Genomic DNA, 15,241 nt, shown 5'->3' on the forward strand with positions numbered 1-15,241 from the left:
TGGTTTCTATTCTACTAAATGACCAATTTCTTCTGTTTGGGAAAGATTCGGATGATAGGTCTGCATTTAATATGTGGCAAAACCCCCAAATCCCTGATGCTGAAACTTACAAGATCAATGCAAACTAAGATTCCCTTCAACTGCAACTGAATTGTTAAATCATTCTGTAAAATAACAAGCCCACAGCATACAAAGGGAAAGCTGTGAACAACAAAAATAGTGCTGTCCTCTCTCCCTTTTGTCCTTATTGTCCTGCTATCCATTGTTCGACGTCTACTTCACTCGCTTTATTACCAGCTGCCAAAAGCAGTGAGGAAAAAAACACTTAAGGGTACACTAATCCCTCCTCAGTCTCCTGCCACTTGTCAGATTGCTAATTAGATTTTCATATGCTAACCAAAACTGCAGTAGTCTGCAAAGCAGAGAGCACAGGAGAACTTTACTTTCATACGGAGAACGGTATTCCCAAGAGGAAAGAAAGAAAGGAATCATGGCAGTATTTCTGTTGCTACTGGGGTTAGTATGTTCCTATTACAAAACAACATACAATGACATTTAGATCAAAAGCATCTGACAACATCTCTTTAGTCCTCGTAACACCTTTGTGAGGTAGGTAATTCTATCCATATTAGTGACGCATAAACAGCGGCAGAGAGGTTAAATGGCTTGCCCAAGGTCACGGTGCTAGAAATAGAGCCTGCTTGCTTCCATCTATTATCTGCTTTAAGCACTAGACCTTGCTCCTTCCCTGCAAATGTTTTGCCCGTAAGAAATATTTGTGATGTATAAACATTTCTTCAGGTCATCATATTTTGATTTCCTGAAGTCACACTCTTAAGGAAGTGGGGTGTACAGTTTTGCCAATTCCTCAATAATTCATGAGGCTTCATTTTATGGTGCTTAGCCTGGGAGAAGGTGAGGTTGCAGCTTTTCCTTTGAAAAGTAGGAAAAGTAAAGTTGGATAGGGCAGCACAGGAAGGGATCACAAAGGAAGAATAAGCATTCCCAACTTGGGATAGGTTAGCAGCAGCAGTATTTACAAATGGTTAGGGAAAAGCAGTATCAGAGGAGTTCTGAAGTTATTTCTGGTATATTTTACCAGGATAGTTTCATGCACATATAGGCCAGCTCTTCCCATTCTAGATGTACTAACAAGATGTTCACGCATTTTAGAATTAAAAAATAATAATAAATCAAAACCATGACACTTCTCAATAATATCATCCATTTCCTAAGTCCCCATTTAAGTTGTAATTGATTTCCTACTCTGGCAGAAAAGTAAGTCAATTAAAAGAGAACCCTATTTATAATTAAAAGAAAGAAAAAACCACCAACAACTGTATTTTATCAAATCTGTTCAAACAAGAAAATTTAATGACTGTTCTTTTCCTACCATGTATGCCTGGTCCAGGGCTTGTTTCCTGTAGTCGAGTTCTTCCTCTAAATAACCCTTCTGTTTACTGAACAGGTCCTGAGCAATAATAAAAACAAGGGAGTGTTTGTTCTTTATCCTAAATCATGAAGAGTCATAAATGCCATCATTTTTTTTATGTGAGCTTTCCACTTGAAAACAAAAGAAAAGCTTAGCTAATGACCACATTTATCATAACGATATTTGGAATATCAAATTTTCAATATGAGCACTTAAAGTACATGTATCCTACTAACAAGTTGTACCTAGAAAGCGCAGACCTCTGCACCAGTGTACAAACCTGCCTTGACCTGCCAGAGGTGCACACAAAAGCTGAGAGGTTGTGAATGTGAGAGTGCATGCATTTGGTCCAAGAGCCGTTATTTGCACCAGGCAGGCCAAGAGAGGGATGAGAGTAACAACTGTGAGGTCACTTTATTGTTTTTCTAAAATTATACAATATACACCCCTAAGGAATTCATGGGGCAAACCATAATCCATGTTGCCTAGCCTCTTCTAGTCAGGAAATCAGAGCATGCCCTAGCTGGAACCTGCAGCAATGATCCCTGATGTGTTGGCAAAGCCATAGAAATTCAGTTCTCAACTGTTAAAGGTCAATTTGAAATGGGTGAAGTGATGCCCAGAGAGGTTAAGTGACTTAAGCTAAAGGGCTGAAGGAGTTTTAAACACACCAAGGTTTTATAGGGATTTTTTTTGCTTTATAATCAAACGCACTAACTTTCACAGAAGCAACACCTTACAACAGAGAAGTTATAAGACAGGCTGGAATTTCAGTTCGACTCGGTATCCAAAAGCATGATGTTGCAGGAAGATTGTGGACGCTTGAATGGTTGAATGAATAGTTAAACTAGAAGGGACTGGTGACAATGGTTTCACAAAACATGCCATTAGAGTGTTTTGATGATAATAAATAGATCATAAATTAATTAGTTGGTTTTATTAACTCTTCTCTCAAGGCACGTTGTCATTCTCAAAAATAAAAAATAAAATAGTAGTAGTCCTGAAGCAGAGATGCCTTTTGATTGAATTTAGTATTTTTTCATTGATTTTTTTCTATTCAACAAACTCTTGCATTCCTTATAGACATACATATATAATGTAACACATAGAATAGATCCCAATTTAAATATACAGGAGTCTTGTATGTTGTTTGGTGATGTTTGTTTGTAGCTTTTTTAGCAGTATAAAAAGCTAATCTTGCTGGTCTGCTTACTTTTATTGATTTATTTTAATACCACAACCATTTCCAAATATAACAGAAGGGTGTTGCTTGTAAACTGCATTAACTATTTTGACAATACAAAAAGATATTGAGGATTGCCCCTCAGTCATTTATTTGGCCAAATTTCACCTTCAGACATACATGTGCAAGCCCAACAGTTTTTTCTGTTAGTTGTTGGTGTAGCACTGGCATAGCATTTGCCTAACCATGAACAGTACTGATGATGAATTGTTAGTCCAAATATCTTGTTTCAACATAAATGCACTCTGATCAGCAAATTAATGTTTGAGGGGGGCTGTGAGCACAAAATGACTACAAATACATTTGTACCTGTAGATGACCTGCCGGCCCCTTGTTAAGAACAATTCATAATTGGTGACAGCAGCAACATACAAAGCCAATATTGGAAGACTAATTAAATTGTTGTTTTCTGTATAAGGTTATAATCTTCATTATTCAGGTGTTTGTAATTTTTTTCATTATTATTATTATTTTGTTCATGAAGCTCTTAATTACTTATCAATTAATACTGAAACTAGAACCAAAGTTTAAGCCAGGCTTTGATCCTGGGGCTGGAATTCCCTTACAGATGGGTGTCTGCTGCTATTGTAGCCACTTTAGGGAATGCTACTTCAGCTGTCCAGAAGGGCAGGGGTCTCCAACAGGTCCTACAGGACATATTTCCCAGCCCCTCTTGTACATAACTCTGAGGAATGTAATATATGTTAGATACTATGCTGATGCAGCTGAATCCCACCTTGATTACCCAGGTGGCATTATTTCCTTAGGCAGATTACAGCAACAGTGGCACGGCTGTTGTAGAAAATACAGTTCCACCATGCACTGTTCAACACATAGTAAAGGACAGGCCTGGTCTACATACACTTACAAGTGGCTTACACCAGAGAAGTAGACTGACTTGCCCAAGACCACAGAGATGGTCAGAGACACCAGCAGATCCCAGAATAGCAATGCAGTTACCCTGATCATGTCACTTCTCCAGAAGCCATTGTAAAAGACAGCCAGATAAAGGGAGAGAAGGAAACGAGCGAGATCTCAAATTCTTAAGATGGGTTTCAAGGACAACTGAAATTCAACCCTTCTCAAAGTGGAATACTGGAATATTACTTCTAAACTCATCTCACAATTCAGTTTTAGGAGATACAGTCATTGTCAATAAAGACTTCCAGATTGCTGTGCTAAACAAATACAGGGCTATCCAGAGTAATACTTGAAAAACATCACAGATAATAAGTGGGAGAATAATAAACTGAGTTAGAAAGAAACTATTGTTTACCAATTCCTTTTATAAAAGAATCAAGTATTTGTTTGTATTTGTATTCTATTACAACCAGTACGATAAACTACACTCAATTCAGAACACAGTCTTAGCACTTCTGTTTTTGCATGGCCCAAATACACACTTCTTCAGTGGCCCTGGGCAAATCACTTAACCTCTCTGTCTCAGTTTCCCATTCTCTAAGATGGATGTAATGCTGATTACTTATCTACCTGGAAAAGGTGTGGTGAGGATTAATCTGTGTTTTTAAAGCTTTTTGAAGATGAGAAGCACAACATGCATAGTAAACCAATAAAACCAAACACTCATTTCAAAACTCTTTGTCCATCATATGAAAAAATAAGGTGAGTATAACACTGAGTTTCTTATGTAAGACAGAATTGCTTTTGAGAAAACATTCTGCCTTTAAACAGGAAGACAGTGCAAGGAAGGTTTCCTGCAGACAGGAAACAGTGCAAGAAAGGTCATCTGGATTAGGAAGAGGTCTTTACAACTTGTCCAGAAACTGAATACCAGAGACCAAAGGATTATATTTAACAATGCTTCAAGCATGATTTAAAAGATGATGCTGTTGCCAGACAAATTTATATACAGAGAAAGCACAAAGACAATTTCACACTGTTTGGTTAATATGCTTTGTAAAGTTATGCCTTCACATGCTATTTCGTATATATTTTGCTATTTTTGCTCTATATGGCTTTGACACTTCCCTCCCATTCCAAAGAACACAAGCATTAAACTGGGATACTTACCAGTTCCACCATGAAGCAATCTCAGTTAAGCAGAGAAAGGCAGCAGGTCAACCTGTGTTGAAGTTTATACACTTTCCCTTGAAAAGAGTTTTAGCTAAATGAATTCTGGTTTTGGTGACCTTTACTTACCTTCTCATTCTCCAGGTCTAACATCTTCTGTGTCAGTGCAGCTTCTGTCCCCTCTATCTGTTTTAACCACTACATGAACATAGCAGTATGAAGAGGAAAAAATGAAAAGTGAAAAAACAGAGCTTGTGAAAAATTTTCACTGAACATTTTGCAAGTTTGTTGCCAACACTGCCAGGCATATGCTTCCCCCTTATTAACTATTCACTTTGAAGTTACACTTGAATAAGCAGGTTGTGAAAACAGGCAGAATGGAGGACTGTAGAAACACAATCAAAAACAATAAGTGGCTATTTTCTTATTAAAGTTTCTTTCCTCCTGTAAACTTCAAGATGCAACATAGACTTGGGTGAACAATGCAAAATTAATCTTTTTTTTTTTTTCCAACTTGATATACTTGTTGGCTACATTTGCAAAATCATAAGATTTCAGGGCACCAGTCCTGCACTTTTCCAGATGGTGTTTTAAACAAAAGAGAAGGTGGTAAACTTGATACTTTCTTTCACAGTTTGGCCTGTCTTTACTGGGAAGATGCACACTTCTAAAACATTGGTGGTATAGAAGAAATAATAAAATGGACAGACAAATGGGCTTTGTGTGGTTGCTGTCATGAATTAAAAAAAAAAAAATTCAGTCAGAATGAAGAAGAATAGGTATTGTATTCCAAATGGATAATCACATATTGCAAAAGTTAAGTGCATGGATAGAAAGTTCTTGCTGAATTACTAACATCACCAGAACTATATTAATATTTAGCATTTACCAGAATGGGTAGGAATGCTCGGCTCTGAATTCTTATATTTCATTTCATTTTTATTGGTCCAAAATAAGGATCACTGACTAGTTTTCAGAGAGTGCAGTTTAGACTAACTCTTCTTTTTGTAGGCCAGTTCCCATTAAGATCAACCATAGCTTTGCCAATGATGAATGGATAATTATCACTTTCATCAGATGCTTTGCTTGCTAATGTTAGATTACTCCTATTTAGTTTAATTCTTTGATAAACATTACACAACTTTTTTTTTCTTTTTCTTTTTTTTAATTTGGGATTTTAATTTCAAGATAAGCAAAATGTGAATTCATGAATTCATGCATTTGGACCTTCCACTATTTAAGAGACTAATGGATAAAAAATTGAAGTTTGCTTTATCTACTTAGTATATTTAGCTCTGCATACAAAGTTGAAAGTGAACAGGAACATCGTATCCCCCAGAGATTCTGTTCTCATCATAATCTTTGTTTTCTTCATTTTGAAGGTGACAGACTGAAGATATCGCTAAACAAAGCCCCACTGCTGATAAAGGATACTGCAAGACAGTGAGCATTCTGAGCCCTTTAAATGAATAGAAATTGGAAGTCCTCAGCATCTCTCACAGTTACTCTCAATAAAGGCAAATGAAGGATTATTTGGAAGAATTAAAGGTCTAATTTTTGGAGTTAATAGAATTGATAAAAAAATAACCATTGAGTGTGAATAATTAGCATACATGAGCGTAACTGACACATCTTCTGCACTACATAGTGTAGCACCCTTACTTTATCAAAACCTCATTATGAGGTGATTATTATACGGTACTTTGTAATTAAGGAACTATAGGAAGGCACAAGGGATGTTGTGTGTTCCTCATGTAGCAGGACATCTGAGATAGTTACATTATACCGGAAGAGGCAGTAGTAGAGTTGTTTTAATCTAAATTCAGTCTATACATTCAGTAGAACAGATGTTAAAGCAATAATATAGTTTTACTTCTCAGATTTTGTCTTTTCTTTTTCAGTTGAGCTTCTCAGTGAGTGCTGTAAAACATTCAATATTATGCAAATATGTCGTATCATGTTTCTCTTGTTAAGGACAACATAAAACTATTTTCTCCTATTCTTTGTCTTGGTAAACTTTGGATATGGATAGTGTCTCCTCTTATGGAGAAACTTAGAGTTATTTGATGTCATTCATTACCCTGTACCTCAAATGTTCATCAGGAAAATGGACAAAAGATTTTGTGTTTCTCAGAGTACCCTCTTGATTCAATTGGCTGTCAGGTTGTGCTTATGAGGTTACTGTGATAGACTTCACTAAAATGGCAAAAAATTGATGGAGTCCACAGATAAAATGAACAATTTTCTTTTCAGTCTTAAAGTGCAGTCTATTAACCTATGTAAGATAAAATGAAAAATTTCATCTTTCTGATAGAGTGTTGAGTTTCTGATCACCAGATTATATGGTAAGACCACCATAAAATTCCGTTAAGGCAAACTATGACTGCACAAAACAAAGAAACAAAACCAATCAACCAAACAAATAAAACCCCCACAATTTTACATGGGTAGAAATTACACTATAACTTTCACATTCAAAAATAAATAAATAAGGCTTAATTTTTAATTTTATGGTTCTATTTATTTAAGGATTTACTTCTATTGACAAAGCTGCCAATCCCTTATTACTAATGGAAATAACTTATAGATAACAAAGTGTATGTTCTACATTGCACTGACACCAATTAAACAAACTCACTAATTCCACTGGCACTTTTTATGCAGGCATTTATTTACCTGAACAATATCAACCTAATCTGACCCCTAAAGTCTGGCCATGTCTTAGCTTTGCATACTGGGGTTCTTCCACCTTATTTATTGAATTTAAAGGAAACTTAAAGGATCATCAGCTCCTCTTTTTCATGCGATAAGGCAATCAAAAGGATAGGGCTTTTAGCCCTCCTCCTCCTTTTTATATTGCTTATAGCAATTGCTCAGTTAGGCTAACGATTATCAAATTACCTTATTTAGATTACCTACATTAAGATATTTGGAAAAGTAGATTACCTAAATTATGTCAATTAAAGCAATAATTACTTATTAACCAAAATGCTCAAATTTTACTTTTAAAGTTCTGTTTCTGAATTTTAAAAGTGAATCTAGGAAAGATTTACTAGCAGCCTACAAAAGGGTGAAGCTTCTTCAGAAAAAGAGACAAGTCCTTCTTAGTTCTAAATGACATCGTTATTCATATACAGATTATATTCTCTCTGTAATTGGAGAATTAAAGAGCTAGCCATGTGGAATTGAGTGACCTGACTAATTATCTGTCTTGCACAAGTTCTTTTTTGTTATCTATGCCCATTAATTTACAGATGAAAGCAGCACAGGCCACTCAGAGATTTTTCAGTCATATGTAGTGTGATTTACAGAGAACCTCACAGCACACCTGGTCCCAAAAGGGCATTGGCACTTCTCGGAATGAAGTTGCTCTTCTTTAGTGACTTTTTAGTAATTTATTCTAAGGGAACATCCCCAGAAGAAATTTTTACTTTTAAATTGGGTTTATTTTGAATGTTTGATTGTACCTCAAGATATCACAATCCCAACAAAGCCATGTAAGGATGAATACATGCTCTAGTCCAGATGCATTTAACAGAAAAGCTATGCTTCCCTGGCAGTTACATCAGATCTCAGCAGACATGGTCAGTCTTTAGGCAGACAAAAATCTTTACGGAATTCTACCTTTTCACAGAGAGAAAGTACAGTCCCAGCTTGGATTATTGCAACCTGTTCTTCATTTCTCAAATTCTAAAATACAAAAAAAAAAAAGATGCATTTTAAATTGGATTGGAAATCTGTTCTTCAACACAAGTGATAAATTTTAAATTAAATTACAGTTATAAATTCTGTACACTTCAGAATCAAAGTAAAGAAGCTATAACATTTAGTATTTTATAAACGAGACCAAAAAGGGTCCCATGATTGAAAATATTAAAAGTACTTAATTTCCGCTCTAATTCAGTATGACACTCAGTAATAATTTTGCAATTGCTCATTATTTAGTGAGACCTAAGTGTTTTCTGTTGAGGATTTTGATTTTTTTTTTTTGACAGAAAAATTCCACTGCTGTGAGGAAAAAAAGTGCTTTAAAATAACCACAAAACTAGAATTATATTTGAAAGTAAAAAATTGTTACCCCATTATCTCCAAGAATATCTAGCTTCTTCATAAGTTCTGATATATTCACATCCTGAAAAAGATGTTCAACACATTTTTATAAAGGAGGTGAGAAACAGTTTTGCATGCTACATTTTATGTACCCTTCATTCACTTTGCATGCAAAAAGACTTGAAATGCAAATAAATTAAACGTTAGTTTTGCATCATAATTATAAAAGTGTTACTGATACTTTCAGAAACAAAGCCAAATGTCACTTGATTATAGAAAGCAATCCTGAGGTCTGTGCATTAGGTCAGACTGTACTGTTCACGTTTATCATCCTGCTGATGGATACAGAAGAAAAATCAAAACTGATAAACAGGCCTAAATGACTGCTTTTTTTCTGTCGCTGCAATTAAGAAAAACCCTCCACTGATCAAAAAAAAAAAAAAAAAAGAGGAGGAATGAATCTACAGATGATGCCTGCATTTTAGATTAAACAATGCCAGGGACCATTCTTAGGCACCAGAACTCTATTTTATACTATAAAAGTTGTTGAAAATATTCATGGAACTGTTTAATATCTGATAACAGCAGAACTGTTGGAACTCCAGAACTACCCCGAGTGTGGCCCACCAGTTAATGTGGGCCAAAGATATTCCCATTGACAGCTTGTATGCAGCCATGCTGTTTGTGAAGGTAGTGAGTCTTGACAGCATGAGCAAAGACCAGCTGATGTTAGTCCGAAATTCTTAATATACACACAAAAACGACAGCCATGATAATGCGGGTACTCTCAACTTCTCATATTCAGCAGTTCTTAGAAGAGGTCAGCAGTTCACAGTGGCTGTGTCTTGGCTCATTAGTTTCATTACTTACAGTGCATAATGCTGGTTTACATCTGTGTTGCACAACTGCATTATTTGGGAGTCAGGATGATTGATCTTTCAATTTCTTTAAAGCCAAACTAGCTATGCTTGCAAATTACATAACTACATCAGAACAGATCTGCTCATGATTCTATATCCAACAGACTCCAGAGAGTAAGGCTTAATAATGAATTGAAAGATTTCTTGAAAACCAGACACCATTGTGGGAAAAAGTCCATACAAATTAGACTATCCTGATATCCAAATATCCAAAATAGGAATAATGTGTTGTTTTCAAGTTGGTCTATCCTGGGAAGTGCCCTTCCTCTCTCCCCTCTCTCCCCCAACACCAGCAGTGTCTCCAAATGCTACAGTAGTTTCTAAACAGTGCACATCAGTAATTTTAGAATGGTGCAGAGCTTAAAATACACTTCTAGTTGAAATGGATTAACATTGAAGCTATTGATTTTGATCAGCAGTGACAATGTTGAATAGGAACTTCTTAAGTTGATCAGTTACACTGGTGAGGAATGGAATTCAGCAAGATATGCCAGTTCTTGGCCCTATTAACCCATGTATACTCATTCTAATTAACTATTTCCATGAAGAAGCATATAGAAAGATTTAAAAATCAGATCAGATTTTCCATCATTGTAATATCTAGTTTTCTGCCAATGGCTAACAATTTTGAAAGATACTGAAAACATAAAAAGCAAACAATTTCAGTATGCCCATATCAGGTGACCGTCCCTGCTTCCAGGCAAGTAAGCTGAAAAGAGGATTCAAAAAAAAAACAAAAAACATTTAGGAAAAAAATGTTCTGCAACAGAAGGCAATGGATAAAAATGAGTTCCAGAACCTGTACATGCAAGTTAGAATAACAGGTAAGTTAAAAAGCAGATATGACATCCCATGGAAGCTCTATTTGAAAGGCAATACACTGATTGACTATAACTGATGACTTGCTGTGATGTTGGAAAATGACTAACCAAGCAAACCTGTAGGTGGGAATCAGGTTTAACTTTTTTTTTTTTTTTTTAAGACTACTCAGTCTTCCCTATACATCTAAGAGAAGGAGAGGGACTATATAGCCTACAATTTTATTTTCCACTACTGAAAGTATTGCTTATTAAGGAACTGAATAGAAACCAGTCTTCCATTAGGGAGCTTGTAAACACAATTACAAATACAGGCAAAAAATACTAGTGTGTGCTATGGATTGTAACACAGAGATATTCCACTTAAGTTACTGATGGAGAAGTCAACCTGGCCTGTTACACAACATTACTATCAAGGCAAGCCTGAACTCAGTCTTAGGTGAACCAGCATGCAAATCAGTTTGTATGGCTAGCCTATTCAAAGGGGTATAGAAGTAGAAAGAACAACCTTTTCTTTCTAGTAACACAAGCTAACCAAGTGAGATCCCAATATTTGTCTTTTGCTTGATCTAAAATGATAGTCTCACCTGTTTGAATAGCTTTTGGATCAGGCGCCTCATGATTCAAGGCCCTGACCCAGGCAAATAACCTAGGCATATTAATTCAACACACGAAATGTCTAGGGACTTCACGAAATTGGTTGTAAAATAGTATGTGAATGTGGTATTTCTGACCTTAGATGAAAGCATTTATTGTGAAGAAAAGACAAAAGTACTGTAGCTAGCCTGACAAGGACTCGTATCAAACCCCACATTCTTCTCTGTAATATTTTTACAGCAGTTACCTAGACTGTACACTAATTATCTTGACTGGCTAGCCTTCATTTTCATGAATGAACTCCTGACAGACTACTAGATTCCTACCGGATCATATTCTTATGAAATCCTTTTCCCGGTTATAAATATCTTTGCTTACTATATGTATTTTTCATATTTTCTTCCCTACAGTGAGACGATAAAAATGGCAAACCGTTCATTTGGGTATTGGGTTCTTCATTCTGGCCATCCAACTGTTCCTAACTTCCCCCATATACCTTTATTCCTTCATGTTGACAGAACAGTTGAAGCGCACTTCCATTGTTTTCAGGGAAGGTGGTTATATGAAGATTAAATGCTGGTGACCTTCGTTCTCTCTCCTGAGGAAAGATTTTGTTTAAAAACAATATGTGTGATTATACATAAACAATTATTTCCCACCTTTACAAAATAGACTTGTACATTAAAAAGACAGATTCCTATTCATATTCCAAATATTTCCTCCTACCATACTCCTACCATACAAATATTTCTTTCTACCATACTTGTAGGATGTTGGGCATAGCTAAGAACAAAAATGGTTTCAGGTTCCAACAAATTCCATGCACACAGTTTCTGCAAAGTTCACAGACATACTCCAGAGCCAGAAACCCTTGTATGTTGCCAAAATAATTGACTGGAGCTGCAAAAAAATTCTTTGCAATAATTAATGTCAATTATAACCTCATTTCACTATTGCTTTCTTTCATTGAACAAAGGATTAGTTAGGAAGAATAAACTGCAGGAAAAAAAAATCAACAAATATTATCACAGATTTTTTCAATAAAATTAAAGGTGTGTATCTACTCCCTGTTTATTCTTCAGTTAACTTTTGTATTAAAGCATGTGAAATCCCCAGACCTATTCTCTGTACAACCCAGGATGCTGGGTTTTAGCACAAACATGCTTTTGTGCTAAAGCTAAAAAATTATGAATTTTTATTTGTCTAAAACTAATAGTGTTTCTAAAACATCCAGCCCATCTACTTGATTTTCATATGTTTCTTCAAAATATCAATGCTATTATTTCTTCGGAAGACAAAAATACAGTAAAACAATAAATAAGACATCTTACTTAAATGAAGTTTTAACATGGTTGCGAAAATGACTGGACTGAAGACCCTGGAAACCGAGGCCCTGGGTCTTACTCTGAACTCACTATGGCCGTGGGAACATGAGTGAAGAAAATCAGATTTCTTCTCCATACAACGAGAGGTACTGACAACAAGACCTTCAGTTTCAATGAAAAAGAGTTTCTGCAAATATTTTACTTCTTACGTCCATCCATGCATGCCTGATTTCCTAAACCATAAAATGTGGCACTTTGATAATGGCAAGAGGGCTGAATCCATTCACTTAAGTAGATTACAAAGCATTGCAACTCTTGTTCATTAACTAGTCTAAACCTAATTTGAAATTACAATGTTGAGAGAAATATCTCTGTGCTCTGTATATTCCCCCCTCCCTCCCCCAAAGGCTCTATTTTAAATAATTTTCCTGTTAACAGCCTAATTTTGAAATAGACTTAAGTGACATAGCTATTGTAATACAAAACCAGAAGCTTAATTCTTGTCCACGTTCAGTGATCATTATAGATTTTTTTTTGAATTAATCATTTGCTATTGCACTAAACTTACATGAATTTGCTTGCATTAAATGATAAACAAATGGTTCAGTTTTCTACCCTAATCAATTTTTTATCTGAAATAATTTAACTGTTCTGAGAAAAATACTGTTCTGATTATGAGAAGCATTTACAATTTTACTAAAGAATTCACATTGTCAATCACATTTGTGTCTACGTGCTTGCCTACTAAGGAGAAAAATCTTTTATTGCAATCACACAAAAATATTCTCATTGTTATTCTGTGAAACAAGTCCTCAAAGATTTAGCAGATAACAAAACTAGACACATTATACTGAGCTACTTTTCATGTAATTCTTGTATGTGGAAAATACTTTTATGAAGGATGTTTTGAAGCACTTTTTTTTTTCTTTTACAAATATTTTTTTTCAGATTGTTTTACTTCTAAAAACACTTATGTTTTAGGGAGCAGATTCTAGGGTAACTGCCAATTTAATGCTAAACTGTTCAGCATTTTACTCTACAGTTGCTTAACAGAATATAAAGAATATATATTAGAAAGCATTTTTATCTTCCAGAATACCTACTGAAATTCTAATAATCTAAATTCTTAATTTAGAATATAATGTGCTATAACATTAAAAGGTATGGTAGATAAAATAAATGATTAAAAAATAGACTAAGAAATATCAAAGACAAAATGCAGAATGTCCATATAACAGGATGACATGACATATTCATCTTTATCAGAAAAGTTACACATGCCAAGATTTTTGGTGAAACGTGCTGGGTGAAAATTATGGAGGAGTGACATTGACAGGTTTCTTGGAGAGTTTATTCTAGATGGTGTTAAGAAGGCTGATGATCTTTGAAACTGAACAATGTGTTATCAGGTGATACAACTGTGTGACAATGCATCACACCCAACTAGTTTACTAAATTCTATACGGGCCCCATTTATGAGAACCATTGCTTTCTACTGTGATCACAGGCTACATGTTCAAATTGTTATTCACAAAAATTATTCACAGTTATTTCATTAACTCAAAGTATAGAATTTTTTAAAGAAGTTTGCTAGGGGCAACATACTACTTCCACTTACACATTGTGCAAGTGGTGTACTTCACCACTAACTGACATTCTCAGAGGGGTTTTTTCCTTCTTTTAACTGAGTGATGAAAATTATTTCTATTCCATGACCATTTTATCCAATCAGAAAATGGATTTCAGGTAAGAGAAATGATTTCAAAGCTGCTATCAAAATGTGTTCTTTTAAGATCATTTTACTTCATATTAATGCTGTCAATCTTAAATCAATGTAGTTAAAAGCAATTATACATTAATGTGATGGATGTGTCAGATCTTTAGATTTCACTGCATGCAAGACGTGAGAAGGTGTGTTAATTGAAGCAATGCCAACCAAGGCTGTAGTATATATACTGAGTGATTTTACATGCAGGAAAGGAGTAGTTATGGAAATGAAACAAATAAAAAAGGCAAATACTGCAAAACAAAATATTTTATTAGATGTAAAACAAACTATATGCAATATATATTAGCTATATTACATCTTCATAAACATTAGTGAGCACTCTCTCCAAAACACATTAAGGCAGCGGTATCAATTTCATTATCCCAAGATACAACATTTAAAAAATAGATACCTAAGTGATTTCCCTTAAACATGCACCAGACATCAGTAATCTTTACAGGAATTTCAGCTTGGGTTCAAACATAATTTCTGCTCCATTTGAGAGTTTGCAACAGAGAGAATCTCTTACTTCAAGCTCTAGCACTCTGAATTCTAACAGCTCATTCTGGTCTTTTGCATCTTGCATCTCATTCTTCAGCTGATGCTCTTCTTGTTCCATTCTGTAAATCTAGGAGACAAATACAACATCATTAACACCCTGTAAACAATGGAAAAGGCATCATACTAAGTTATGGATCAGGGCTTTAGGCAAAACTGTTTTTACAGTTTCTCAGCAGCTGTTGGACCTTGTCTTGGAGATAAAGAAGGAACTTCCCATCAGAAAAGTATTTTTAAGAACTGACAGCAGAAAATAGTCTATGATCTCTTAGAATAATAATGCCGAAGCCAGTATGAAAAGTGATATGAATACTGTATCTAAACAAGTTAAAAATATAAACTTTCTTTTAAAATCTGAATAAAGATTGGTAAATAAAAAAGGTGAATAAAAAAAAAGTGAAAAAAAGGTGAATAAAACTGGATTGGATTAACATTTGCACAGACTGTTCTTATTGTCTTTGCATAACCAGACATTTACATTTTACAGCATATGAAACAC

General features: G+C 35.0%; 1 protein-coding gene across 1 annotated transcript in view; it reads right to left on the minus strand.

Annotated features, from left to right (window-relative positions):
• Positions 1 to 15,241, minus strand: part of JAKMIP1 (janus kinase and microtubule interacting protein 1) — a 153,233-nt gene that overhangs the window by 16,430 nt on the left and 121,562 nt on the right. Inside the window, exons 14-19 of the mRNA XM_035547232.2 lie at positions 14,714 to 14,812; positions 11,588 to 11,689; positions 8,785 to 8,838; positions 8,331 to 8,396; positions 4,836 to 4,904; positions 1,394 to 1,471 (exon numbers count right to left, since the gene is read on the minus strand). Coding sequence (XP_035403125.1) covers positions 1,394 to 1,471; positions 4,836 to 4,904; positions 8,331 to 8,396; positions 8,785 to 8,838; positions 11,588 to 11,689; positions 14,714 to 14,812 — 468 coding nt within the window. The remainder of the gene's footprint in view (positions 1 to 1,393; positions 1,472 to 4,835; positions 4,905 to 8,330; positions 8,397 to 8,784; positions 8,839 to 11,587; positions 11,690 to 14,713; positions 14,813 to 15,241) is intronic.

The sequence above is a fragment of the Cygnus atratus genome, chromosome 4 (assembly GCF_013377495.2).
Source record: "Cygnus atratus isolate AKBS03 ecotype Queensland, Australia chromosome 4, CAtr_DNAZoo_HiC_assembly, whole genome shotgun sequence".
NCBI classification, from domain to species: Eukaryota; Metazoa; Chordata; class Aves; order Anseriformes; family Anatidae; genus Cygnus; species Cygnus atratus.